Source organism: Humulus lupulus, chromosome 3, assembly GCF_963169125.1.
Source record: "Humulus lupulus chromosome 3, drHumLupu1.1, whole genome shotgun sequence".
NCBI classification, from domain to species: domain Eukaryota; kingdom Viridiplantae; phylum Streptophyta; class Magnoliopsida; order Rosales; family Cannabaceae; genus Humulus; species Humulus lupulus.
This window is the reverse complement of record NC_084795.1, coordinates 70243556-70270867: the sequence shown is the minus strand read 5'-3', so window position 1 is coordinate 70270867 and position 27312 is coordinate 70243556. Positions and strand designations below refer to the sequence as shown.

General features: G+C 36.5%; 4 protein-coding genes across 4 annotated transcripts; 3 read left to right on the top strand and 1 right to left on the bottom strand.

The window, feature by feature from the left end:
- Positions 1–9246: 9246 nt before the first annotated feature.
- On the top strand, positions 9247–14676 carry LOC133822808 (proline-rich receptor-like protein kinase PERK9). Its single transcript, XM_062255250.1, has 9 exons — positions 9247–9531; positions 9602–11291; positions 11872–12279; positions 12352–12438; positions 12995–13065; positions 13160–13236; positions 13373–13520; positions 13906–14067; positions 14177–14676. Exons 2-9 carry the CDS (start codon positions 10118–10120, stop codon positions 14378–14380), a joined length of 2331 nt encoding a protein of 776 aa, XP_062111234.1. The 5' UTR covers positions 9247–9531; positions 9602–10117; the 3' UTR covers positions 14381–14676.
- Positions 14677–15859: 1183 nt separating this feature from the next.
- On the top strand, positions 15860–16661 carry LOC133822809 (uncharacterized). The gene has a single exon (XM_062255251.1). It carries the CDS (start codon positions 16099–16101, stop codon positions 16594–16596), a length of 498 nt encoding a protein of 165 aa, XP_062111235.1. The 5' UTR covers positions 15860–16098; the 3' UTR covers positions 16597–16661.
- A 677-nt stretch (positions 16662–17338) lies between these two features.
- On the top strand, positions 17339–18233 carry LOC133822810 (probable calcium-binding protein CML16). The gene has a single exon (XM_062255252.1). It carries the CDS (start codon positions 17513–17515, stop codon positions 17990–17992), a length of 480 nt encoding a protein of 159 aa, XP_062111236.1. The 5' UTR covers positions 17339–17512; the 3' UTR covers positions 17993–18233.
- A 531-nt stretch (positions 18234–18764) lies between these two features.
- LOC133822807 (putative phospholipid-transporting ATPase 9) lies at positions 18765–26189 on the bottom strand. The gene is made up of 10 exons (XM_062255248.1): positions 24718–26189; positions 22767–24118; positions 22376–22486; positions 21910–22186; positions 21730–21818; positions 21514–21622; positions 20774–20989; positions 20451–20675; positions 20128–20319; positions 18765–19725 (listed from the first exon to the last, which is right to left on the bottom strand). Exons 1-10 carry the CDS (start codon positions 25108–25110, stop codon positions 19087–19089), a joined length of 3603 nt encoding a protein of 1200 aa, XP_062111232.1. The 5' UTR covers positions 25111–26189; the 3' UTR covers positions 18765–19086.
- Positions 26190–27312: the final 1123 nt, after the last annotated feature.

Sequence of the window (27312 nt, the reverse complement as noted above, 5' to 3'; positions counted from 1 at the left end):
AATCAAGATCTCTAATGGAAAAGCTGTAGAAACTTAAACAATCACTCAAGAACAATGATAGCACAATAATGGAGAATTCAGTCTTTCATTCACACTCAAGCCTTTACAACAATAAAATTTCCAACCCCTTTTCAGGTGGTCTTAGAGTTCATTTTATAGTAGGCTCTAATGGCCTTAGGTACATAGTGGTCCAGGAGACCATGGGGTACATAAGTACTATGTCAGGGGAGTGGCTTCAGAGGTTGTGGTCGTACATCCAGCACAGGAGCAGGTGTCAGGAGAATGCCTCCACTACTTGTCTGTACCCATGTCTGATGAGTGGTGGCAGGCGTAGTGGTGCAGGTGGTAGTGGTGTCGGCTCTGACCTTTGGCCGTAGACGTACGGACCATGACTCTTACCCCAGTAGTCTCACTGGCACTGGTATCCGTACTCAGTACTAGGTCGTACAAGTATGTCCCATTCGACTCGTACTGGAGCCTCTAAGCATTGGTGTCTCAGGGTATGAGGAAGGGGATCCTTGGAAGGCTTATTGATGGCACGGCACTCTTGGTTGCTCACGAGGCTGAGTGTGCTGCAGATGTGACCCCCATGAGGCCATGGGCGAGGCCACCACGGGGCCTATTTGGCGAGGCCCCCCCGTGGGCATGGGCGAGGCCACCACGGGGCCTATTGGGCGAGGCCCCTCCGTGGGCATGGGCGAGGCCACCACGGGGCCTATTGGGCGAGGCCCCTCCGTGGGCATGGGCGAGGCCACCACGGGGCCTCCGTGGGCATGGGCGAGGCCACCACGGGGCCTATTGGGCGAGGCCCCTCCGTGGGCATGGGCGAGGCCACCACGGGGCCTATTTGGCGAAGCCCCTCCATGGGCATGGGCGAGGCCACCACGGGGCCTATTTGGCGAGGCCCCTCCGTGGGCATGGGCGAGGCCACTCTTGGACCATGAGCGCCGAGGTACGGCCGAGCGACGCCATGGAGATGCGCGCGCGGTGGCCGAGCAACGCCAGGGAGACGCGCGCGCAGTGGCCGAGCGACGCCAGGTGGTGCGCGCATGAGGAGGGCCTCGCGCCTGGGGCACGGCCGAGCGAGGCCACCTGGTGCGTGCGGGCGTGGCCGAGCGAGGCCACCTGGTGTCCGAGCGTGGCCGAGCGAGGCCATGGCTTCTATGTCGTGTAAATGGTGGCTTCATGGCATCGATCCCATATTTTCCCTTGGTGAGATTTTGAGCATCAACATCGAGGAAGCAACCTGGGAGCTGGATTCAGTTATGCAGAATTAGTATCCCGAGCTGTTCAGGTAAATTTCGAGGACAAAATTTCTGTAAGGAGGGGATGGTTGTAATGCCCTGAATTCTCCGATGTGGTTTAATGGCAGGATTAGTATGCCGGGAGGGCCATACTTGTTTAATTAAGCCATTAAATGATATTATACAAGGGTACGTGAATTATATTATAATATGATGTTAAATGTATGCATGTGGGTCCACATTTTCAATTACAGGGGTGTGATGGTAATTTGGCCTGTTGAGGGTAAATTGTATATTTGTATGCATGTCGGTGATATATGTTGAGACTACATTATAATGTGGGTTTGTTCGAGCCATTCAGCATGAGACGATCTTGGAATAATGATTAGCAGTTTAGTCACAACAAGTTTAAGATCGGGGCTCGAGTTGAGTCTCGGAGTGATTTTAATTATTAGAGCGTTACTGGGTATTAAAGGGTAACGGGATGTGAATTATTGATATTTGAGATTATCGGGAATAGCGGGAATTGGAGAGCGTTAATTATGATTAACGAGATAGGTTGAAAATACCAATTATGCCCTTGGGAGCCTTTAGACACTTTAAATAGACCTAGGGGTAAAATGGTCATTTCACCCCTAGGATAGATATAAGTCATTTTTGGCTGAGGAAGAGGTAGAAAAACAGAGCACGTTTAAGAGCTTTCCCGTACCATGTTCCCTTCAGTTTTCTTTGTGATTTTTGAATCAATCTTGAGGATTCAAGCTTGGGAAGCAAGCCTTGGGAGTTTAGGAGTGTGTTCCTCCATTGAAGGGCTTCATAAGCTGAGCTTTGGGTAAGTTTCTAACCATAGAATTCCCTGGTTTGCTTTGTTCTAGCTTTGTTTTGCAGTTGTGATTTCTAGGTTGAGACTTTGGTTTTGTTGGGAGTTTTGGCTAAGGTTCCTATGGTTGGGATGTTTGGGGTATGTTAGGATGGTTTTTGGGTTCATTTGGCATCAAGAATGGGTTTTGGAAGCTTTGGAATCAGATGGGAATCGAAGGAGATGAAGAAGGGCGTTTCAGGGGATTTCAGTGCTGGAGGTAGCGCTATAGCGCCCACCTTAGGGTGCTACAGCGCTACTCAGGAGGCAAATGGGCATGTTGGGGGTTCTGAGTATAGCGCTAGGGCGCTAAGGGTCAGCACTGTAGCGCTACTTGGTTCCTTCAAAGTCCCGTTTTGAGTGTTTTTAAGGGTTTTTAACTTGGGGTTTCAATCCTTAAGGCCCGGGATCGAATCTACTCACTGTGTGGGCATGTTTCGAGGTCCCGAGAGTGGTGCTTAGGTTAAAACCCTATCCATGTTGATTCTCATTAATGGAGGTTATAATTGGTTTTGATTAGGTGACTGCTAAGGAAGCAAAGGTTGATCGTTCTCAGGAGTCGTTCTTATTATTATTTCTCGCTCGAACCAGAGGTAAGAGAACTGCACCCCATATGTGACATGCATGATGATTCTTGAGGCATGTTGATTGTGTAAATATGGACATGGATTGATTATCGAATGCTTAGCAAATCTTGCCCACTTGTGTATGGTACTGACTCATTAGTCAGATTTGGCAAAGGTGCTAGTGTCAACTGTGAAGTTGTGACTTATTAGTCAGGTTCGGCGGTGGTACTAGGCACTGGTCACATAGTGCTGACTCATTAGTCAGGACGACCTTAGCATGTTTAACGCAAGCCAATAAAGATTAGATCTAATCGACTTTCTACATTGGATGACTCAAAGAGCATTAATGCCGGACCGACCTCAAGTTCGATGAATATTATAAGCGCTTGTGTGGCTTACCCATCAGTCACTCATCTGTTAAATTAGAGACTTACCCATCAGTATCTCATCTGTTAAAGGCTAGTGGCTTACCTAGCAGCCACTCTTCTACTTAAATTAGTGACTTACTTGTCAGTCACTCAGTATGGTTTTCTAGAACCTCAAGTGATATTCACTCATCTGTTTAAGAGCTATAAGCTCTGTGTGGTTATAATGATAATCATTTTGATAATGTTTATATACAACACTTAGGTCGACGGGTTTGTAATTTTGAAACAGTAATGACCTTTTTGAATTGTAAATGACTTGTAAATGTTCTTGAGGGCCCATGAACAGTTTTATGTATTAAATAAAACATATCCTTTTCTTTTTGTTGGTTTTCACCTTAACCTGTTAATGATACTTAGAACACGTTTTTAACCAAAGAACTCGGGTAGCGAGTCAAATTTCCAGTTCACCGTTCACCGTAACGGTTCTGGGGTAACCAGGGCGTTACACATATTCAGATCCTTCTGAGTAAAGAAATACTTCAAGCTTTTATGGTCAGTGTATATTTCGCATTTCTCTCCATACAGATAATGCCTCCAAACCTTTAGTGCAAACACCACTACTGCCAATTCCAGATCGTGAGTGGGATACCTTTGTTCATACTCCTTCAGTTGTCTTGACGCATAAGCTATCACATTTCTAACTTGCATCAATACACACCCCAAACCCTGCCTGAAAGCATCGTAGTAGACTACAAACTTCTCATTGTCTGATGGGAGACTCAATACTGGAGCGGTGATCAGTCGCCGCTTGAACTCCTTGAAGTTGTTCTCACATTTATCTGTCCAAATATACTTGATCTTCTTACGTGTCAGTTTAGTCAATGGTGTAGCTATTCTGGAGAATCTCTCAACGAATCGCCAATAGTACCTTGCTAATTCCAAAAACTCCTAACCTCTGGTACGTACTCGGCCTGGGCCAATCCTTCACTGCTGCGGCGCGAGCCCCAAAACCCAGAATTCCTCATGCATTTTACAAGCTAACCTCCCTGAACTTCACCAATCTCGAACCTTAAACCTTGAATTCAGTCTAGGATTCATATCCAAACAACAAAATTGATACAAGCACCCAAAAAACTCAACAAAAACTTCATTACAACCTAAGCTCAAACACTTGAATTCAAAACCTTAAAACACTTCAAGTAAACTAATGAATTCAATAAGGGAACTTGTTTGAATCTTACCTCAGTGACAATTCTGACCTTAGACTAGATTTCCAACACCTCTAGCTACAAATTCCCCAACTTCCAGCCTCTAATTATGAGTTTTCCCTTCAATTCTGCCCAAAGTTCTCTAAGTCACCAAGAGAGAGAGAGAGAGAGAGCCGAGAGAGAGAGCTGAGTAATTCTTCTACTTCCTTCTAATTGACACAAGTGTTTGATCAGCTTAAGCCTATCCCCAACTACCTAATGACCAAAATGCCCCCAAGTTTATCTTTAATCCTTTAGTGACACCAAGGGCAATCCCGTCATTTGCCACATCCCGCTAATTCCTCGAGTGTTCCTATAAATTCCCATTTAATCCCGACATACTTAAACAAACATTAAACCACTACCTGTTACCCGGTAATTCCCGAACACATACTATATCCCCAAAATACCCCTAGGCTCCTCCCAAGCTGGGTATTTGATCCCGTTGTGACTATTTCGCTCCCTAAGACCATCTCAGATCACACATCACATATATATCACCACAATCTTGTGGTATCAAGCACAAAATACATATATATTTCATTTATGCCCCTCAACGGGCTAAAATTACAAATATGTCCCTATTAACTAAATTGAGCCTACATGCATATTTAATTCACCTAAACATGCATTTATAATCACATAATCATTTAATTCACATATTAACATAATTAAATCAATTATTGCCCTCTCGGCACCCTAATCAAGGCACTAAGCCTTATTAGCAAATTTTGGACACTACACTAGAGATTCTTGAAAGCTAGAGAGAGCGGTTAGAGAGATATTGGAGAGAGTGATCAAATCTTCCAAAACTCTATGAGGACCCTTTTATAGTGTAGGCAACATGATTAGGTCTAACTAATAGGAATAGAGATAATTAACTCATCATTTGGAGCTCCTTTTACGTGTTCGTGCGGACACGTCAGGCGATATGTCGCCTACTAGCAGGCAATGTATTGCTTGCTGGGGCTTTTGAGGCCCTTTGCATTTAGGCAATGCACGCCTCTTAGGGGGCGACGCATCGCCACCCCCTCTGACTTATGACCCCTCCAATGGTCCTAAAATTGCTCCAAATGCTACCAAACTTTTTGGAGATCCTTAGATATCTCTATGTATCCTTTGGACCCAAAAACACATTTTTAAAGTGCTTACAATTGAAACTCAAATTTCATATCTACACTATGTGAAAGTCACTAAGTGTTTATACATAGCTTGTATAACAACACTTATCATTTGTATTTAACCAATCATAGCATTAACCATGTAATCATGTTAGGCATTGTAATTAAACCTTATTATAAGGCCTTAAGCATTCACAACCAGCAATGAATAGGACATGAATTTCATTGTAAACACAAGTCAAAACGTTGCCAAATTGTAAACCTAAAGAGAACTTGAGCATTGTAAATTCTTAGTCAATAACATTGACTTGTGGACTAAATCTAATTACAGGCAAAGCCATATAAAAATCTCTTTGTTTCATTTGTGTTTAGCTTGCTAAATCTCTCATGTTCATAGTTAACGAAAACTCACGTCAACAATAATCGCAATAACTGAAGTTTTATTTTTCTAAATAGTATGATATATATTAGATTATTTTATACACACTCCTCTTTTTTGTCTTTCTATCTTCTATTTATTTTAAATAAATCTTCATAAATTAAAAAAAAATTATTTTCACACAAATAAATATTTTTCTATATATATAAAAAGAAAACCACTCTTCCATAGTTTATTATTAAAAAGCACCTTTAACGCTCTCAATTAAAAAATTAAAATTATAATAAATAAAACTTAATCATAAATTTTATTTTTTATTTTTTTATTCAAAATAAGATATATAAACATAAATAGTTTTTTTTTTAAATATCTCATTAAAATCAAAATGATTAGTAATAAAATAGTAACATTCACTTTTTATGTTTGTAAAGTTTGAGGTAGGTAAAAAATATATATATTTTTAAAAAATTAATAATAAATTTAATATTTATATATATATGATATGCTGTATTTTTTGAATACTTGTTAAAAAAACATTTAATGAAAATTTTCATGTTAATGTATTAAAATACTATATTTAGTAATAATTGATTAACTAAAAAAAAAGGTGGTTGAGAAAAAAAAAATACACCTGCCCTAACTATTAGTACCACTACCAGGTAACGAATAATGCAATTTCATTCACCTGGAATTAATAGAACTATTAACACAAAAGTAATATGAATTTTGGGAGCTGACTACAATGTATATTTTTTTTACAATATTGATGCATTTTTTTTTCTATTTTCGGCACTTAGATAGATATAATTCTAATTTTTTTTATAGAATAAATAGCATTTATGCCCCCCGAACTATGACCACTGTATGATCGCGCCCCTCGAATGATTTGCGATGTTAAAAATTACCCCCGAATTATGCACGTTACTGAAATATGGAACTTCTGTTAGATTTCGTCCTAAGTAGCTAACAGATTGATAATGTAGCATTTTGTCTTTTGATATCGCAGTGTCATATGTAGAATAATTAGAAATTTTGCCCTCCAAACTTTGATCACTACCAAATTGTGCCCTTTTTATTAAGACTAATTTTTTTTTTAAATTGATAATTAAATCCTTAAAAATTAAAAAAATAATTTTAAAATATTAAGAAAATAATCAATACTAAAAGTTTCAAATTAATTAAATAAAATTCAAATACTCAAAAAATAAAAATCTAATTAATAGCAAATAATTTTTTTTTTACTTTTTCTTTTCTTTTATAATATATATGTTAATATAAAAATTAAAAAATAAATCCTAAAACAAAGTTTTTTCCCCTTTGTCCCTCTCTTAAATTAAAATTTGTATTTATTTATTTAAGTCTTTTGTCCACCTCTTTAATTAAAAAAAATTTCTTTGTTTTAGTACTTATTTTAAATGTTCATTCTAAAATAGTTTTAATTAATATTGTTTAAGAAAAAGTAAAAAAGAATTATTTGTTGATAATTAAAATTTTTTATTTATTAAGGAATTAATTATTATTTTTAAGAAAAAACATATATTTTTTTATAAAAGGGTATAATTTGGTAATAATTAAAGTTTGGGGGGCAAAATTGATAATTATTCTACACATGGCACTACCACATCAACAGACAATATGTTACGTCATCAATCTGTTAGCCACATAGGACGAAATCTAACAGAAGTCCCATATTTTAGTAACGTGCATAGTTCGGGGGGAATTTTTAACATCGCGAATTATTCAGGGGGCACGATCATACAATGGTCATAGTTCGGGGGGCAAAAATGTTATTTATTCTTTTTTATATGATAGTGTACATTATAAGAATATCTTACAAATTTTCAAAAAATTCAGAATGAATTATGGTACTGAAAACTAGGTCTAAATTGTCTGTTGCACACGTGCATGTTTTTTGTGTATGCGTATAAAATTTGACTATATGAACTATGTTTTTGGCTTCGTAAACTATTCAGAATTTCTTGAAAATTTGCAGAATATTCTAAATAGCTACAATGTACATTGTCATATAAAAAAATTTAGAATTATATATATCTAAGTGCCGAAAATAAAAAAAATAATCACCAGTGTATAGTATCTGAATTTACGAGGCATTAGGAATAGAGAATATACTTTTATAAATAAATAAACAAAAAAAATATTACTAATAAAAGAGTGAAGCGTAGAGAGATGATAGTGGACCATTATCATTTTGCTTCTCTTCGCAGTGAATCTGTGAACAAAAGAAGGTAAACGTGGTCTGGTGGACTCCATTTTATGTTTTATACCTTTACTCTTTTCTTTCCACCGACACCCTATTAATGAATTTATTGTTTTTAGCATCTCTTCATTTTATATAATCAATTTATACATTTAATTATGAAAAGCACAAGATAATTAAGAATACATAGTAGTTGCAGTTAAAAGACAATTAATTAAAAAAAAAAAGTGGAAAATTGATCTACAAGGATCTATTATTACGTAGTTTTTTATTGCTTTAAAATCTCTATCTTTCAATCTACATCAGCAACCAGTTGTTTATGGAGCTTCACGTGCTTCAAAACAAATCTTAAATTAATTTTATAGATATTTAAATAGACCCCACCTCTTGTCTTGACTCCCTGTTTCCATTTTTCTTTTCACCAAATTTTTACTTTATTTAAAAATGTTACCACATTAATTACATGCGCAAATTCAGTAGAGTAAAAATTAAATTCATGTTACTACATTAAAGAAAGTTACAACCATTTATATAAATATATATGGTATTATTAATTCATACAAATTTTTTCATACTTTTTGGAAATTAGTCCCTCCAACATACTATCGGAAAGTGAGTGTTTAAATAATAGACACCACACTTGAAATTCAAGCCCATTCCAAAATCTGTGAACAAAGATGCTCATCTTAAATTCTCTGCCATCCAGTTTACTTTAATATTTATATATATATGTGTGTGTATGTGCGCATGTATTCATGTTCACACACATGATTAGGAATAAGATGAGTATCTCATTACAGAGCTTATAATATTTGCATGCCATTGTTTTAACCAAGGAATATAGTTAATAATACAGCTCAAACATCTCTTAATCTGATTTTAAAATAAAACTTAGTCGAATTTTGGACAATATAAAATACAATAGTCAAAACTCAACTCGGGTCTTCAAAAAATACAGACAACCTCCAGTGATCATTCTTGTTTATTATAGTATCAATTTGGTCTTTAAAAAGACAAAATCAGCCTTTGGAGGTAGTTGGTTTTTTTTATTATTATTAATTGCTATATTATTTTGCAACCTTTTCATATCATTTTCTTTATTGACTAAATTAATAAATATGAGAAAGAGACTTAATATATCGATTGTACTGGTCCATAAATGATTTTTTTTTTTTTTTTTTTTTGCGTTTTCAGTTGCTCAACATTAACTGAAATGTTACGAAAAGCACAAGTTATATAATATGATAATTTTGTATGATTAAATTTTGGAACTTTGTGATTATGAAGACTTTTGGTTCTGCTATTCTAAAATGTGGAAAAGATTTGTAATTATTCTTTAGGGTCGCTTTCGTTTTGTCTCAGTCCCCTCCCTTGGATTTGGGACCCCACAAAGCCGTGTGTGCCTCTGTGGAGCTTCATCCTATGATCTCAAGGAGATGTTTCAAGAATCAATATTGGCTGCAAAAAGGGAAAGACTCAAGTTACGCTTGGCTTGATCTTTGAGCAAGTAAACGACTTTGGAGGACAAGGTAAGAGTTTTATGGAAATTCTACCATCTGGGGTCTCTTTGCTATTCTTACCATTTTTTTATGATATAAGGGTGTTGCCACATTTGGACACTGAAGATTTGGACTGTTCAGTGTTTATATCAGAGCCAGATGGTTGATGGAAATTTTTTAGAATTATGTGTTCAGTTTGAGTTTCTTGATCTGGGTTTGGCTTGCAAACGTTTATGGTGATCCGGATTTGGCTGCTGGAGTGATGTGGTGATCAGCTCAAAACGAGCTCATAGTCAAAGGAGTTATGTCCAAAAGCTGTTACAGTGATTTGAGCGTTTCCTTCTAAGGAAACCCTTCTTTGGGTTTTCTCCCAGAATACTGTATTTTTCTGGTCCAGTTAAGTGTCTGAGTTTTTTTTTTGTTGAATATTGATGGATAGAATTTTCACATTTTGAGATATTGGAATCTGGGTTTCACATAAAATTGGAAACTTTGACACTGGGATTCGCCCAAAGTTATGGTTTCTGTTGGACATTATGAGGGTTTTGTGAATTGTATGAGAGCTTGATGTGAAATGGTGAGTGAGTGATCCATTGTTGAATTTGGTTTTGGATCAATGGCAGCCACATCTCCCTCTCAAAATTCACCTCCTTCAGCCCTGCCACCGGCTCCTAGCACCTCCAGTTCAACTCCACCACCGCAGAGTTCTTCCTCTCCTCCTCCAACTCCTCTTACATCTCCACCACTTTCTCAGCCCAACGCAAATCCACCAGATACCTCAAACTCTACTGTTACTTCTCCACCACCTCAGTCCCCTCCTCCTCCAACCACATCATCAACACCTCCACCACAACCACCTGTAGGATCACCACCCCCATTGGCACCAAAAGCAGCACCTCCGCCACCAGCTAATGCCCCACCTCCCTCAACTTCTGGTTCAACACCTTCACCACCACCACCAACTTCTAATCCACCAGTAAGTTCACCTCCACCACCATCATCCAACCCACCAGTGAAGTCACCTCCTCCGACATCGTCAAAACCACCTGAAAGTTCACCTCCACCACCATCATCCAACCCACCAGTGAAGTCACCTCCTCCACCATCGTCAAAACCACCTGAAAGTTCACCTACACCACCATCAGCAAACCCCCCCAAAACTTCACCCCCGCCACCACCATCAACTAAGCCACCTGGGAGTTCACCCTCACCTCCAGCGTCGTTACCACCCCAGAATTCATCTCCACCACCACCACCATCAAAATCTGTTCCTCCAACAAGTTCTCCTCCACCACCAGCATCTGTTTCCCCTAAAAAAGCACCCCCTCCTCCAGCAGCAGTCTCCCCTGGAAAATCACCTTCTCCACCTGCATCAGTACCTCCCAGGAATGCACCTCCACCTCCTCGGATTACTCCAGCCCCGCCTAGTTCTGATCAAGCACCACCTCCTGCAAATTCTCCTCCGGGGTCATCACCCCAACCACCTAATACACATCTATCACCTCCTCCCATGTCATCTATCTCTCCTCCGCCACCTTCTGGAGTTCCAATTTCACCATCAGATAATCGACCTTCAAACAATTCAGGCCCTAGTGCATCAGAAAGAGTAAAGTCCAATCATAATGGAGGCATTGGTACTGGAGGTGCAGCTGCAATTGCTGCAGTGGTTAGCTTAATTGTGCTTAGCCTCATTGGATTGGCAATCTGGTGTGTAAGAAAGAAAAGGAAAAGGATTTCAGGAATTAGTGGTCACATGATGCCATCCTCAAGTGGATCTTCCCCCAAATCAGGTAAAATTTTATGATACAAAATGTATGCATTCTATGTTTGCCATGCACCCTCTTGACTTTCTCACACTTGCTTCTTTTGCTTGTTCTTGGTAACTTTTAGCATGTTGGGCTCCTTTGTAGGTCATATCTCCCATTGGAGTATTTTATTTTTAAGTATTGGTTAGGGTTGCACTCCACCTGGGATAGGCTATAGCTCACATTCCATAAATTTGATGACCTTCCATGTGGACATTATCCAATTGCCATAATTTATTACCATCATTTTAACCGAAGCATATTATTATTGTAGCAGTATTTTGATGCTTCTAGGTAGTGATTTAGAAGCTTGAAAGCTTTTGGCTAGATGTTGGTGAATTACCATAGGTTGGACTGTAATTGGTGAAATTCAGTTTCAAGCTTTTCATAATAAATTATGTAGAGAGTATGTCTAGCTGCAGCTGATGATCTGGATCAACTTTCCATTGTAAACCATAGATTGGACTATAATTAATGAAATTTACATCCTTCTTTTCTTGACTCTGTGTTTTAAAATAGTGGTCATTGAAAAGAACTAAGATAGGTTTGCTACTTGTGTGTACAGATTCAGCCTTCTTGAAGATACATTCTTCGGCGCCTCTTATAGGAAGTGGCTCTAGCAATGATTTTGTGGATTCTGCATCAGAGGCTGGGCTAGGCAATTCAAGGCCATTGTTCTCATATGAAGAATTAGTTAAGGCCACAAATGGATTTTCAGATGAGAATCTTTTGGGCGAAGGTGGATTTGGCTCTGTGTACAAAGGATGCCTACCAGATGGGCGAGATGTTGCAGTGAAACAACTAAAGATTGGTGGAGGTCAGGGGGAACGAGAATTCAAAGCAGAAGTCGAGATTATTGGTCGTGTTCACCATCGTCATCTGGTTTCACTAGTAGGCTACTGTATTTCTGAAAATCGCAGGCTACTTGTCTATGACTACGTCCCCAATAATTCCCTTTATTTCCATCTTCATGGTAAAGCTGCTAATGAACTTTTGAGGATTGTGTTTGTGAAAATGGGTAACTTAAGTCTTGCTTGTTTTGTAGGGCAAGGCAGGCCTGTACTAGAGTGGCTGGTACGAGTGAGGGTTGCTGCTGGTGCAGCTCGTGGCATTGCCTATCTTCACGAAGACTGTAAGTTTTCTGGACTCTGAAGTAATTTATACTTGCATTGCATATTGATTGACATTTACCTTGATACTGTGTTCATGCATGTGATAGCAAGGATACTGTTACTCTTTTTTAACCTCTCCTGTCTCTTTTCCAATTTTTTCTTGAAAGTCCCAGGGAGGGATGAGTGGTTGAGACTCCTTTGGTTGTTTAATTCATACATTTATTTTTACATTGTATAGATTGGCTGGAAAAGTACATTACTTTTTTAGATGTTCTTTGTTTTCAAATTTTATAGTCTAGCTTTGAGGATTGTTCCAAGGCAATAGCTGGATCTTGTTTCCAAAGATACGTGTGATAGCCTGACAAAAAACTGATGGGAGGTCTTTTCATTTGTACTTCTATGAGTGTAGAACAAAGCTACTTCAAATAAGATTCTATAATCATTTGATATTTTTTAGGTGTCAGATAGTACAAAATGAAATGTGCTGAGATTTAATAATTATTAATAGCACTATTATCTCTCCCTTAGTTAATTTATTTAATTACTAGTTTCTGTCATTTCTCTAATTCTATACAGGCCATCCTCGGATTATTCACAGGGATATCAAGTCATCGAACATTCTTTTAGACAGCAATTTTGAAGCTCGGGTATCCATAATGTTCTCTCAAACATTTTAGTTCAATCCTTTCTTTTTGTTGTGGGAACACAGTTTTCATGTGAACTATTTCTTCTGCAATACAGGTTTCAGATTTTGGGCTTGCGAAACTAGCTCTTGATGCAGATACACATATAAGTACACGTGTTATGGGGACCTTTGGGTATGTCAGCAATTTATTCGTATCCTCTAATCCTCACCTAGGGCATATATGAATCTTTTGGGGACATCTACTTAGTTCTGACTTCTGAAGTTCATTCATTTCGCTCAGAAAAATATTGACTCTGGTTGATTTTCAGATATATGGCCCCTGAATATGCATCCAGTGGCAAATTGACTGAGAAATCTGATGTATACTCTTTTGGGGTTGTGCTTCTGGAGCTGATTACTGGACGGAAGCCTGTGGATGCATCGCAACCCTTGGGTGATGAGAGTCTAGTTGAATGGGTAAACTTCTTGATCCCTGCATTAACTTTTCTATTGCTACTAGGCATAAAGTTATCCTGACAAATTTTTCTGTGCTGAGTATAATCGTCTGAAGGTTCAGTTTTGTTAAACCAGATATTTGAGTATGAGTTGTCTTGTCACCAGTTTGTTGAGGAATAAAATGTCTTGACTGAAGAGTTGTAAACCTTCTTCTGTTCCAGGGGAACAAAAAGCTGTTATTAGTGTCATCTTTCTTTTATTTAAAAAGAAATTGAACGTATTCTATCATTATAGAGATCTGTTTGGTGTCAAGAATAAATTGTAAACTTTCTGGTGGAACTATAGCTAATCATATAAAGTGATAACTTTTCTGACTAAATACTCATAAATGCTTCTCAATTCTCAGGCTCGACCATTGTTAGGTAATGCACTTGAGAGTGGGGAATTTGATCACCTGGTGGATCCAAGGCTTGAGAGGAACTATGTTGAGAGTGAAATGTTACAGATGATTGAGATTTCAGCTGCTTGTGTGCGACATTCATCGACCAAGAGGCCTCGGATGGGACAGGTAGTCAAAATTGATAACACAAATATCGTCAAAAGGAAATGATTTCTTTTATATGCATATACATCACATTCATAAAATGAAGATACTTATCATAGATTGTGCTTCTCAGGTTGTTAGAGCTTTCGATAATTTAGTAGCTTCGGACCTAACCAATGGAATGAGAGTAGGGGAAAGTGAGGTATTCAATTCAGCGCAGCAGTCGGAAGAAATAAGATGGTTTCAGAGAATGGCATTTGGCAGTCAAGATTACAGTACAGATTTTTTCACTCAAGGCAGCATGAATAGTAGAGAGAGCAGAGTAAATGAAGCATGAGAAACTTTCATTTTTAGTCCAAAGGTTTTTTTTCTTTTTTCTTCTTTTTCTTTTTTTTTTGTTAGAGATATCTCAGCTCTCACATGCTAATGTGCCTGTAACCAGAACATCAGAGGTAGAGGCCAAAATCCCAGAGTCATATTCCTGTAGTTGGGTCATACAGAGGATCAAATTTTTTGTCCTGTAATTACTGAAATTTTATTTTTTGCACCAGCCATCATGGTGGTCTCTTCTATGTAATTTTGACACATAATTATCTGTACAGAAGAAGCAATTTCATGCTTCTCTTTTTTTTCCTCTTTTTTTATTTTTTTACTTCAGGTTAAATTAATCATATGATAAAAAAGACAATATGTGACTGTTTTGGTAGGTCATACGTGAGTCCTACTGCACGAGAGTTTTCATCTCGATAAGTCTCATTTGGGCCCACGCCGTAGCATACTATAACAGCCTTTTGTTCTAGACCCTTATGGTTTTTCCTCAAATGTGTAAAAAAAAAAAGAGTAAAGAAATGGGAACTTGAGGTAAGTTGAGGTACCTTGTAGTTCCAGAAATTTGTAGCTTCTGCTTAGACGTCTCAGCCTATAGATATACATTAACTTGTGTATGATTGACTTGGACTCTATCCATTGAATACGCGTTTCAGCCTCTCTTTTACACATACCAATAGGACACTTCCACTTGCCTCGTTATTATTGTGAATTTAATACACACTTGTAAATTGTACTTGTGAGTGACATTAAAATAGTCTTTTTGCTGGGCCATCAAAATAGTCTCTTTCTTATCTGAAAACCTTTATTGGTTCCAATTTCCATTTACGTATTTAACAATGATTGAAATATGTATATTAGTCATTAACTAATTTTTTGCTTTGTAACATTGTAGAACATGATACATTGAAGAGTACACACCAAAACCATAATATTATAATCTTAATTTTCAGACATACTAAAATGGATCCTATACATTGGAAAAATATGATAATGATTGCAGTTTCTTCTGTCACAAGGAACATGAATATAGAGAAATTGGTTTGAGAAAGACTGATGAGAGTAAGCAATGTTAAAAACAAATTTAAGACAGGAAGATGATATACCAAAAGGTTGTTGCTGAGAATGGTAAAATAAAAGAATTTGTTTAGCAATAAACATGAGTTGGTTATATTATCTTTGAGTTTAAGGTATTACCAATGTCTAAATAGTAAATACTGAAAAGGGGTTGTCTTTTGTCAGAAAAAAAATACTGAAAAGGGAAAGAGAAAAAAAAAAGACTTGTTACTTCCAAGACACATCCCATAAAATACCAGAAAGAAATGTTTAACAGAATTTGCTATACCTTACACCCCAAGCAAGCTAGAATAATTTATTAGTAAGTACTTATACATAAAATTATACGACAGCTGTCAATTATATAATGGTTTGGTTTCCTTTCCTTTACTAGTACTATTTTATATGATAATTGGTGACCTCTACTTAGACGCCATTTAGTACTTAAATTTAAGATCACACAATAATTGATATCAAGGCACAAATGACTCATTCTGTTTTTGCTTCACACCCTTCCTAACACACTTTCTATACAACAAGAAGAAACATATTCCTTCACAAACACCATGGCTTATTATAATTTCATCTCTATTGTTGTTGTTATTATTCTTTACACCTTGCTATTTTCTTCTTCTTCTTCATTTTCCTCAAAAACCAACCTTGGAACCATCCATGGAAGATGCTAACACACTTGCTGGGGATTGTGTTGTCATATCTTGCTGCTGCCAATGCTTGGTTTTGCAAATCATCATCTTTGTGTTGCTCAAGCTGCCTTACAAGTTGATTCGAAAGACGAGAAATTTTGCGAAAAAGAAGCTTCAACAGAGAAAGAGATCAGAAGAGAAGGCATTGATGAACATGGTTGGAAGAGAGCTGATAAGAAAGTACAAAAATGAAGTTGTGGGAATTATTGGAGAGTCCATAAAGATCCAAACTGATCATCAAAGTAGGTTATCTTTTGAGGGAGGCTATAATAGTCATTGTTGGGGTTGTATGAATGAAGTTGAGAAGGTAATGGAAGAGTTGTCTAATAAGGGAGAGTTTGGTTTTGGAAGCTTTTGGTGCAAGGAAGAAGAATCTGATGAATTGATCTTCCCAACATTTTTGGAAAAGAAAGAGTTTGTAAATTTTCACTTAATTGAAATGGCTGGTTCTTTAAATTGTTCATGATCATAGCTTTTGTTTTCTACTGTCATTCTTTCTTTGATAATTAATTTGAATCATCTTGATCTGTTTATGTTGCTGTCAAAATCCATAAAAAAACAAACCCCTCGAAAAAAAATTATGGCATTTTCGGTAAAATATTTATTTATAGTAAATTAAACCAAAAACTTGCCAGAATTTTGAGTCCTGTCATTAAAAATAACATTTTCAGACCCAAAATTATGTTCAATTAAATATTGTTGTAATTACTGTTGTTAAAACTGATCATTAATAAGGCCGTTATAATGTGATTAAAAACCACAAGCATGGGTAATATCGTGTAAAAATACTTAACTAAGAAAGAAGAAAGACAAACAAGTACTACTACACATTTATAGCAAAAGAAAAACAGAGATTATGTCAATAAATGCCGAGCCATCATATTTTGCTGTAATTTGTTTATAACTATAATAATACTAACATATATTTTAAATCCCTCTAAGTAAAATACCAAGAATATCTACAAAAATTCTGATAAAAAAAATCACAAGACACAAACTTCCATCTAAATAAATAAAAATAGGCTTCTGACATTTTATTTATTTATTTTATTTTTGTCAGCCCTAAACAATTCTCAGTTTTCAGTAAAAAGAAAAGGCCCAAGTCCATCTTGAGGTGATAAAGATCGAGACTTTATTATAAGACCATTATATATTTATATAAATATATATATACACACAAACTGTCTTAACATAAATACAAAAAAAAAAAAACACTAAATGAAGAAAAAACAAAAAAGACTATTCAATCCATATTTTAGTTTGAACTTTTCCAACCAACACAACCCTTCGTCTTTAACAAACCAACCCCTTTCATCAAAAACAAATCAAACCCCCCCAAAAAAATCTAAACTTTTCTCTATTTTGATCAGAGGCCACCCAACATGATTATGGCGTCCCTCCAATCGGACCAGCTTGCTCAGCTGAAGCAAATCTTTGCTCGTTTCGACATGGACGCCGACGGTAGCCTCACCCATTTGGAGCTCGCGGCCCTTCTCCGATCATTGGGCCTAAAGCCCACCGGGGATCAACTCCACGCCATGCTCGCCAACATCGATGCTAATGGAAACGGCGCCATTGAGTTCGAGGAGCTGGTTCAGGCCATTCTCCCCGATATCAACGACGAGGTCCTCGTCAACCAGGACCAGCTCTTGGAGATCTTTCGTTCCTTCGATCGTGACGGCAACGGCTATATCACGGCGGCCGAGCTCGCCGGATCTATGGCTAAGATGGGTCACCCTTTGACTTATAGGGAGCTTACGGATATGATGAGAGAGGCTGATACTAATAACGACGGCGTTTTGAGTTTCAATGAGTTCGCTACCATTATGGCTAGATCTGCTGCTGATTTTCTTGGACTTTGATCAAGTTTTAATTGCCTAATTGGGTAGATCTAATTGCCTTTAATTATACATATATGTATGATTATGCATTGTAAGATAATCTTTTAATTTGTAATCCATGTTAATGATGATGGCGTGATTTTATTGGTTTAAAATGGATTCATGACTTGGAGATAATCTCACTTTAACTTTTCTCATTTTAGTTGTATACATTTATTATGTGACTATCTATGATTCTATGTACGAGGTTGTAATGTGATCATTGATGTTGTGCATTGTGTAGATATAGCCTATTATTAAGATTTTCTTTTTAATTTAAGTTGAGAAATGATTATGAAGGACTGCAATGATCCCACCAAAAAGGCTTGGCTTACTTGTTTTTCTTATACGTATGCATGATATGTATTATGTAAATGTGTGTGTACATGTACATAATTGTTAAAGAGGAAGGTTCTGGGAAAGTAAATTGCATATCCATGAGAGAGAAAAAAACTACTTATTGAAGTTTGACCAAAACTTCATGACAATTCATTTTACTTACCAATCATGAAGAAATCAAGTTATATATGGAGATTAGAAAGTTGTTCTCCAAGGAAAAAAAGAAAACACTTTCAATGGTATAACTCAGTTGCATTATAGTATAATAATTCCAATCTAAGTGGTAGTTAGGCCAGGTCTATCAATGGTCATGATTTTTTTTCTTAACGTGCGAAGGCTGCATGGTCCATGGATAATGAATGAAACAATGATGGATCGATAAAAGAAAAAAAGAGTACATTGAAAAGATTCCATATGAACACCAATGGAAAAACGTTTCTTTTTATTGTCAAAGAAATGCAACACTTATGATATTCTAACTGTGAATTTCTCATTTCTATATTACATACATTTCGGCAGTGATACAAAAATGCATGGCCAATAGTAACACAAATTTGCAGCCCAAAAAGGCAAAAAGAATTAACTTTACAAGATATTCCTAGTTTCCTAACCATCTAACATATGCTACAGTACTGTACATAATCATAATCATCTAGCAACTATAAGATGAGGGAAGTAAAATTCTAAAGGGATTCCCTGACCTATAAGCTATTGTCCTTCACACCCAACCATAAGTTTCATGCGAGGTTTTTAGTTATGCTTTTATTGCTTTTACTGCTGTTACTCTTTGCCTCCAACCGGGCCGTGAAACCAACTGAGGTGGGTCTTAACGATCTCTGTTGAACCATATGGTAGTACTCAGGATCATTTGATTGCCCATGCCTTGTCCATTGTATCAATCCATGATACATGGGGAAGAAGCGCATCTGTATTGCAGAGTATGTGAAGTATGGAATTAGAGCTGAGATCACCACAAAGAGTGTGACAAGCCAGTAGGAAGGAGTTGGGGCAAGAGTTTCGACAAAGATTTTGTATGCAGTGGTGGCGAAGTTGGGAGACATGGCTCCATATATTAGGAGGAAAATGTACCAGAAAGCTATAGAACCCCATATGAAAATATGTTGTATCAGAGTGAAGTAAGATATAGCCACTGCCATCTGCAAATTCACTACCCAGACAATGCATGTATAAAGTGTTGCCCCTAAGATATCTCTCCCAGCAGTCATTCCTTCCTCGTTAAATGCTTGCAGCTCCAATGATTTGGTACAGAAGTAGAAAATGATCACAGCGCTTACTAAACCATTCAACATCCAGGTCAGTATTCGGCGCCAGCTGAAGAGGACATTCTGCACCCCTTCTTGGTATAATAGAGGAAACTGGAAACGAGATAGGCAAGAAGCAAACGTCACAAGAGGCATTTAGGAATAAAATAAAACATAACACATCATTACAGCCAATATCACATAAGCTATTTTTATTGGAATTTTATTATTTTAAACAAGTGGCAACTCAGTTACAAAACACATTTTTTTCAATGTATATAAACTAAAACTCTTCAGCTAGAGGTCAACTAACAACTGGGTCAAAATTTATATTTGTTGTGCTATCATATATTAGGTGACAAGAAAGAGTTTTTGGCAGCTCTTCTCTTTTACTTGTTTCCTTCTTTAATAACATTGAGTTGCTACATGAGAAACCAGCATTAACCGGTTTTGGGAATTTTTTCACCAACCATCGGTATGGGATTAATTAAATGAAAATGACAAATGGTGGCCTACCTTGAGACAAATCAGTGCAGATACATCTTGGTCAAAGACTCCCAAAGCAACAACGGGAAGTGATGAGAAGAAAACATTATAAAGTGACAAAAACCAATCATTGTATGCAGGTTGCCCAGAAAATGATGCGTGTGCCTCATATAAGAAGAGAGTGAAACCAAATGTAATATTCTTGTAGAAGAAATAGCATATCTGCCAGAACAGGAATAAAGCACTCAATCAATTGTTATATAAGGGAATCGTTGATTTAAAAATTAGTTAACGTTTTCTTCTAGTTTCACAACCAAGTTTCTTAAGCTTTAAATTGCTGAGAAATTATTTACCATAGATGAAATCCGTCTATAACACCAATGTCCATGCACAAGAAGCAAACGCTCCAAATATCTGAACTGTGCAATTGAAATATCACTTGACATGACTGCCTGCATTCCCTCAACTCCACTGATTCCAATCCCAATATCTGCTTCTTGAAGCATTCCCACATCATTAGCACCATCACCAATGGCTAGTGTTGTTTTTCCAGTTCCAGATTTCACAAGTCTTGTAACCTATTTGTTCCCCCAATTTTTAAATTTTAGAAAAAAATAATAAATAAAAACTAATTCAAGGGAAACGTAAGAAATTACAATGAAAGAAAGTAACCTACCAGTGCTTTCTGTTTTGGTGATGAACGACAACAGATAACAGATGCACAAGCAGTGGCAAGCTCTAGAAACAGTTTCTTCATATCATCCTCCAAAGCATAAGCAAGTGATTTCCCATCAATGATTAAAGCAAATGCCACAGAACCAAGTCCAATGCTTGCTGCAGTTATTTGTGCTTTCCCATCTTTTATCTGGCGAAGAACACTTTCCTTTGACGCCTGAAAGATAAAATGACAACATTCCATCAACACAAGTGCAAATGTATATATATTTTTAAATTTAAAAACTCTAATTCTAGACTCCTTCACAAACAGAATGAAGAGAGAGAGAGAGAGATGAGACCATAAAGAACATTTTATGTAACTACGTACAGTGGAATGGAACTTCCAACATATTTCAATAGTCAGCCCTACTCCAGAACAGAGATTTTACTACTATTTTCACAAGTCATGGTGTTGCAATTCCATTGTGTAAGATTACTGAACAAAATGAAAGCATAGCAAATTCCAATACATATAACATTTAATTCACATGATGGCACCGAACCTATTATCTTTTCAGCTTGTAAAACACATATGAAGTTCATCATTGCAATTGCCACCTGTTTTATCAATTCTTAAAATTTAACAAGTTTAAGACAATTTGTCGACTAACATGCTAGACAAAATGTTATCTTGATTAAGTAAGTGGCCACCTCAACTTAAATCTAACGGAAGAAAAGGGCACAGTATAAATTAATTACCTTTGCAGTTGCAGTCTTTTCTCCTGCCTTTTCCAGTGCTAGAATGTCTGGAGTATCCAAATTAATTATAATCTGTTTCATTTCTTGTCGAAGCAAACTACAAGCGAAACTGTAATTTCAAATATGTTGGTTAGAGAGCCATAGGGTTAATCACCCAAAACAAGATATTTTCTGCAATAATCAACCCACTATGCCCTAAGTAACTAGAGATCATACCCAATATTAATGGCAGTCTCCATCTTGTCCCCGGTTAAAACCCAAATCTTTATTCCAGCTTGAGCAAGTTTGTCAATGCAATCAGGAACCTGAAAGCCAAGAAGAAACACATCATTTCCTCAATCTATCACATGCACTTCAAATTATTATTAGTCATTGGCATGTTCCAATCCAACCCACCCCATTTTGAAGTTTGTCTTCAACAGCAGTCGCCCCAAGAAGAATTAAATCCCTCTCAAAATTCTCAGCTACTTCATCAATCAATGCTTCCCGATCTGCGCTAACTGAACTTTTGGCCATTAAAAATTTCTCTTCTAATTGTCTATACTCTTGTTCATCAAGTTCACGATAGGCTAGTATCAGAGTCCGAAGCCCTTCCTCAGCATACTCGTTAACATGCTCCATGGTTAATTCTTCATACTTCCTACCATTACTGGCTAGCCTTTCAAACATCACACTGCACAGGAAAAATTTAAGTTGTTCTTCAGACAGCTTCAAAACATAAGCAATAAGATGAAGTTAGGTAGCTTTTCAGACAGTTTGAAACATTAACAATAAGAAGAAAGCTTCCTTTTTTTTTCTCTCCTTTTCTCTTTTTTGCCAGTTCTTTTATGCATCAACAAGTTAAAGAGACTAAATCACAAACCTGTCAGCACCTTTACAAAATAGTATTATCTTTCCTTCCTCATTTCTTACTATCACAGACATCCGTTTCCTTGCACTGTTGAACTCTAAAACATTCAGAAGTTCATATACCCTGGAAAAAAAAAATTAATATGCTTCAGTCAAAGAGTAAAGGGCAACACCTATAGAGCTGACAGAGGATCAGAAGAACTTATAAGAGAGGGTGAGAAAGTCCACTTTGAAATGAAGCTCAAGTTTATTTCAAGAAAGAGAGCATACATAAAACCTTTTTTTTTTCTGGAATAAGTCCAGTATCAATTGAATGAGAAAGCAAAGCACCAATAGAGTATAGCATAATGATATGATTTCTATTTCTTCTATCTGTAAAACACTTCGCAGAGAATAATACTGACCTTTCAACCTTCTGGCCAGAGTCTTGATCTAACTCATATATTGATATGCTAGTCTGTGTTCTTTTGTAAAATTCAAAACCCAGTTCTCTTGCTGCAATTACGAATGCTGCTTCATCAGGTGATTCAGCCTCATATGTAATCTTCTCAGTATCTTCATCCACCTCCGGTACTGCTGTATGGCAAATTGCCAATACACGAAGAAAAGTCTGAATAACATCTGCATGTGGCTCGTTTACCCAGCTCCCATTCATGATCCTTTCGTCCTTAAAATTGAAGCCTTTGACAGGCACCTTTTTGTCAGCAGAATCCTCTGAATGTTTCCAAACCTTAATATTTTCTTCAATCAAAGGTGAACCAATTCTTTTATCCATAGCCTTCTCAACCTCTGAGAAACCACGGCCGTAAGCTGTTCCAGCCACAGTACACTTGATGAACTCCATTGAATTGCATGTTAAGGTACCAGTCTTATCAGAAAGTATGGTGTCAACTTGACCAAGTTCTTCATTCAAATTTGATGTACGCGCATGAGCTGGTTTGTCAGCTTCTTCATAGTACATGTGAATATCTTGGTTAATAAAGATGGTCTGAAGAACTTTGACAATTTCGATTGAGACATACAAAGATATCGGGATGAATGTCCCATATAACATCAGGGCTGACAGAAAGTGATAAATTGCTGCAGAAGGTGCTCTCTTAGGATCAAAGAAAATTGTAGAATTCTCTGGCTTTAGATACCATCTTTTTATCGTTCCACCCTCTAAGTCATCTTTAGTAATAATACCAAAGATAATAGATCCAACAGTAGCCATAAAAAATAAAAGAGCGAACAAAAAGTAGATAATTTGGTCCATTTTCCGTTCAACTTTGCTTCTCTTTGAAGGGGGGTCAGTAGAATTTTGAATAACCTTTGTGTCATGACCAGTGAAAACAACAACCCCATATATGTAGTCTGTATTTCGGAGTTTAGAGTCTCTGAGAAGAAGTTGTTGAGGAGAAAGTGCATGGGGCTCCTCTTTAAAGTCCAAAGTTCCAACAAATGAGTACAAATTTGCATTTGGATCTTCACATTTAACAACAGCTTTAAAATCCTGGAAGTTAGAATCATCATGTAAGAATGAAGTTACCTCTAAAGCTTGCTTTAATTTTAAATTCGTCTCTCCATCAAGGTTCATGGTCTCAACATAACAAATTGAATCTTCATAGCTGGATGAGAGCAAGAGGAGGTCTGCCGGAAAGAACTCATTTTTTTCCACCTTCACTACATCTCCCACTTTCAGATTTTTCCATTCAGTATAATCAAATGTACCATCTTGTTTTCTCACTTTGACATTTCTATTGTTCACCTCATTATCCTGAGAAGGGAAATTGCAGTTACAAAATTGTCATTCTATTGAGGCAGGAAGGTAAACCAGAAAGCACGTGTAATAGATAGAGGCTATTGACCCTAAAAATTGGTCCAGAATATTGTTATCTAGATTAAAACGGTTCCCACATGATTGCCAAATTTAGAAATAACTGAAGCTTGACCAATTTTTTGTAATCCAGATAAGAGAAAAACAGAAATGTTGGAGACCTCAAATATTTTAACTACTACTTCAATGTTCATATCATCTATTCAAACAACAACATAAAGAAATCCACCAAGAAACATTGAAAACTGCTATAGATCCTATAATATCAACCAGATTGAATCTCTCAGATAATCTTTTAACAGAAGAGAAATCTCTCTAAAAAGTTTCCATCAATTTTTCTTAATCATTAGCTTCCAGTTATAGCTAATAGAATCTGTCACCCATGCCAAACGAAAATAATCTCAATAAAAAAATTAGAAAAGTTCCCATAATTATATCTTGTAACTTTTTGTTGGTGTTGGGTGGGTAATGACTAATCAGGGGATAATGCTCATGATTTTCAATAAAAATTACAAAATAGATTAGTGAAAAATAAGTACCTGCTTGTTTCTTTGCCAGTCCTCGACACCTTCCTTAATCATAGTCGCCCCAACGATGACCATCAAAGGGGCAATAGCACTGACAGCCGTGTAAGGAGCCAGTGGAGTAAAAGCCAAAATCCCAGTGACCAAAAAGTAAAAATTCGCCACTCTCCTGAATTGCTCAAACAATGATTTGGGTAAGAAAGTGGCAAGTGTATACTTTGTGGTTCTAACATAATTGTCACTATAATGACGAATTCCGGCCTCGAAGCAATCTGGATCGTTGCAGTAAACCACCCTGGAAAAGCCTGGTCCCCCAATCTGTGAATGGTCTTCTTTGAAAGATGCTTTCCCGCATGTAAATGAGTAGATCTTGCTGAAATGCAGCTTCCTCCGTCTGCCACCCCTCATTTTGTCTCCCCCAATACCAAAAAACTAAGACAAACCCACTTGCCCAAACTTTATTTATATCCTTCCAGGTGCCTATTCTCACCAACTAATGTACCTCTCTTCAAGAATTAGCAACCCAAAAAGATATAGGGTAAAAAGCACTAGAACAAGTTATGATTAGTATAAAGTAGAAAGCTCTACTGATTACTATTTCTTCCAATACACCACTAGAACTTCACAACAATTCAAGCCTTTGAACACAAACACCAAAAAGGAAATTTTATGAGCACACCCAAAAGCTCCAAACCAACTAAAATAAGCTAAAAAGAATTTAGGATGAAAGAAATCTGGGGGGATAATAATAATATATGTGTATGTATTTCTTTTTCTTTTTTTGTATATATATGGAAAAGAGAAAGTTTTGGGGGAGAGAGAGAGATCAAAGCCTGAAGAAAATGAACAAGAGAGTCAAACTAGTTCAGACAATGTAAGCGTTTAAGATATATACCTACGACCCACCTACCCTTATTTTAATATAAGAAACCATAACTGTGAAAAAGTGTAATCTCCGCCCAAAAGCAAAGTAACCCAGAAAATCTAATATCTCTTGTTCAACCTCGAACCCATAAATACAATCGAAACAGGTTCTAGAAGACTTAAGAGACGAATAAAATACCTATAGAATGGTTCCATACTTCGTTGTTTTGTTTTTAATATAATAGAAGTGAATATACGAAAACTTTGAACGAAGGAACAAGATGGGATCTCAGAGTTTTGACTAGTGAAATGTACGAGTCACGCGCATTTGCCGTTTATTTGGGTTCGAAGCAACTTCCGAATTAACCAGCTCCTTTTTTTTCTAGGAAGCCAATCACGAAAAGAAAAATGTGGGAGAATTTCAAAACTTTTCAACGATTGAGAGTGAAGAAACGTAGAGCTATTTAGATATAGAAAAGAAAGCGTTGAAAGGACTCTAAATATGCGATTCGGAAATGAAATGGGTAAGTTTAACTTTCGCGGGAAAAAGCTTCGATACTCATCAATGGCGACAGTTCTTCTCTTTCTCTGAGAAAGTCTTCGTCTTTATTTCTTCCCTTTGTACACAAAACTTCAATAAAAAATATATATAATTAATTGTACATTGATTAAAAATAATAACGCCAACTATATAATAAAATAATACAATTTGAAAAATTGTCTTGTCTTGTAGCAAATTACGTGTATGTTTTTTTCTTTAATTTTGTTTAGTATAAATTATAATTAGATAAATAAAAATAAATAGTAATTAATTAGAGAAAATAAAATAGAATGGAATTTTTTCATTGGATTGGATATATCTAATTATGCGCCTGCCGAGGCGTGGCGAAGACTCCCTACGGATTGGACGGGTCAAACACTCTCAAACGCCATTTTACACCATTACACATGCTCTCTTTCCTTTCTATTTCTTTTTTATAATTTTTCTTTAATAATTTCAAATTATGACTTGTTCTTGTTTATTTATTTTTGCATCTTTCAAATTTTAATTTTGAAAAGTTTCTATTTTTCATTTAATGTTGAAGACTTGTCAATATATCAAGCTTTTAGCGTGTATTTATAGGGTTGATATTTGATTTTTCTCTCTTTTTTTTGTTGTTAAAAGTTAGACACTTCACCAAAATATTTTTATAATTGTTCCTAAAAAAGTTCATGAAAAAACTATTTATATATCTATTTTTCTTAGGTGGATAGTGATGTTAAATATTATTATAATTGAGATTAATATGCTATTCATAATTTTTTTTTGATGTACTAAAGAGATTTGAATCATTTCCCCTCAAACAGACTTAGGTCCTGTTTGGCATGGCTTTGGAAGAGCTTTTGAAGACTTAAAGTTACTTTTTTAGGTGTGTTTGGATTAAATATAGAAATAGTTTTTTGAATTTAGAAGAGCTTTTAAGAGAAACAGTGACTCACCAGCTTTTTCAGGAATGGCTTCTAAAAAAACACGGAAGCTATTTTCTTGTTTTAATGAATCTTTCCTAATACCTATTTTACCCCTATTTTTTATAAAACAAAAAAGTAAATTACATCTTTATCCTAAATTTTGAAGATAACAGTTATATAATACGATTTCTTTTTTCTTAAAAAGTATTTTATCTAATTTTTCTAAAAAAATCTACGTACGATTTTTTTTAAGTTTTTATTTTTCTTATTATTGTTTATATATAGAATTTCTTTCTC

Coding starts and splice junctions, on each gene's coding strand:
- LOC133822808 (XM_062255250.1), top strand. CDS start 10,118: ATGGCAGCCACATCTCCCTCTCAAAATTCACCTCCTTCAGCCCTGCCA. Junction 11,292..11,871: donor TGGATCTTCCCCCAAATCAG/GTAAAATTTTAT, acceptor TTGTGTGTACAG/ATTCAGCCTTCTTGAAGATA. Junction 13,237..13,372: donor CGTGTTATGGGGACCTTTGG/GTATGTCAGCAA, acceptor GTTGATTTTCAG/ATATATGGCCCCTGAATATG.
- LOC133822809 (XM_062255251.1), top strand. CDS start 16,099: ATGGAAGATGCTAACACACTTGCTGGGGATTGTGTTGTCATATCTTGC.
- LOC133822810 (XM_062255252.1), top strand. CDS start 17,513: ATGATTATGGCGTCCCTCCAATCGGACCAGCTTGCTCAGCTGAAGCAA.
- LOC133822807 (XM_062255248.1), bottom strand. CDS start 25,110: ATGAGGGGTGGCAGACGGAGGAAGCTGCATTTCAGCAAGATCTACTCA. Junction 24,119..24,717: donor ACTGGCAAAGAAACAAGCAG/GTACTTATTTTT, acceptor TTCCCTTCTCAG/GATAATGAGGTGAACAATAG. Junction 20,990..21,513: donor AAAAGACTGCAACTGCAAAG/GTAATTAATTTA, acceptor TTTATCTTTCAG/GCGTCAAAGGAAAGTGTTCT.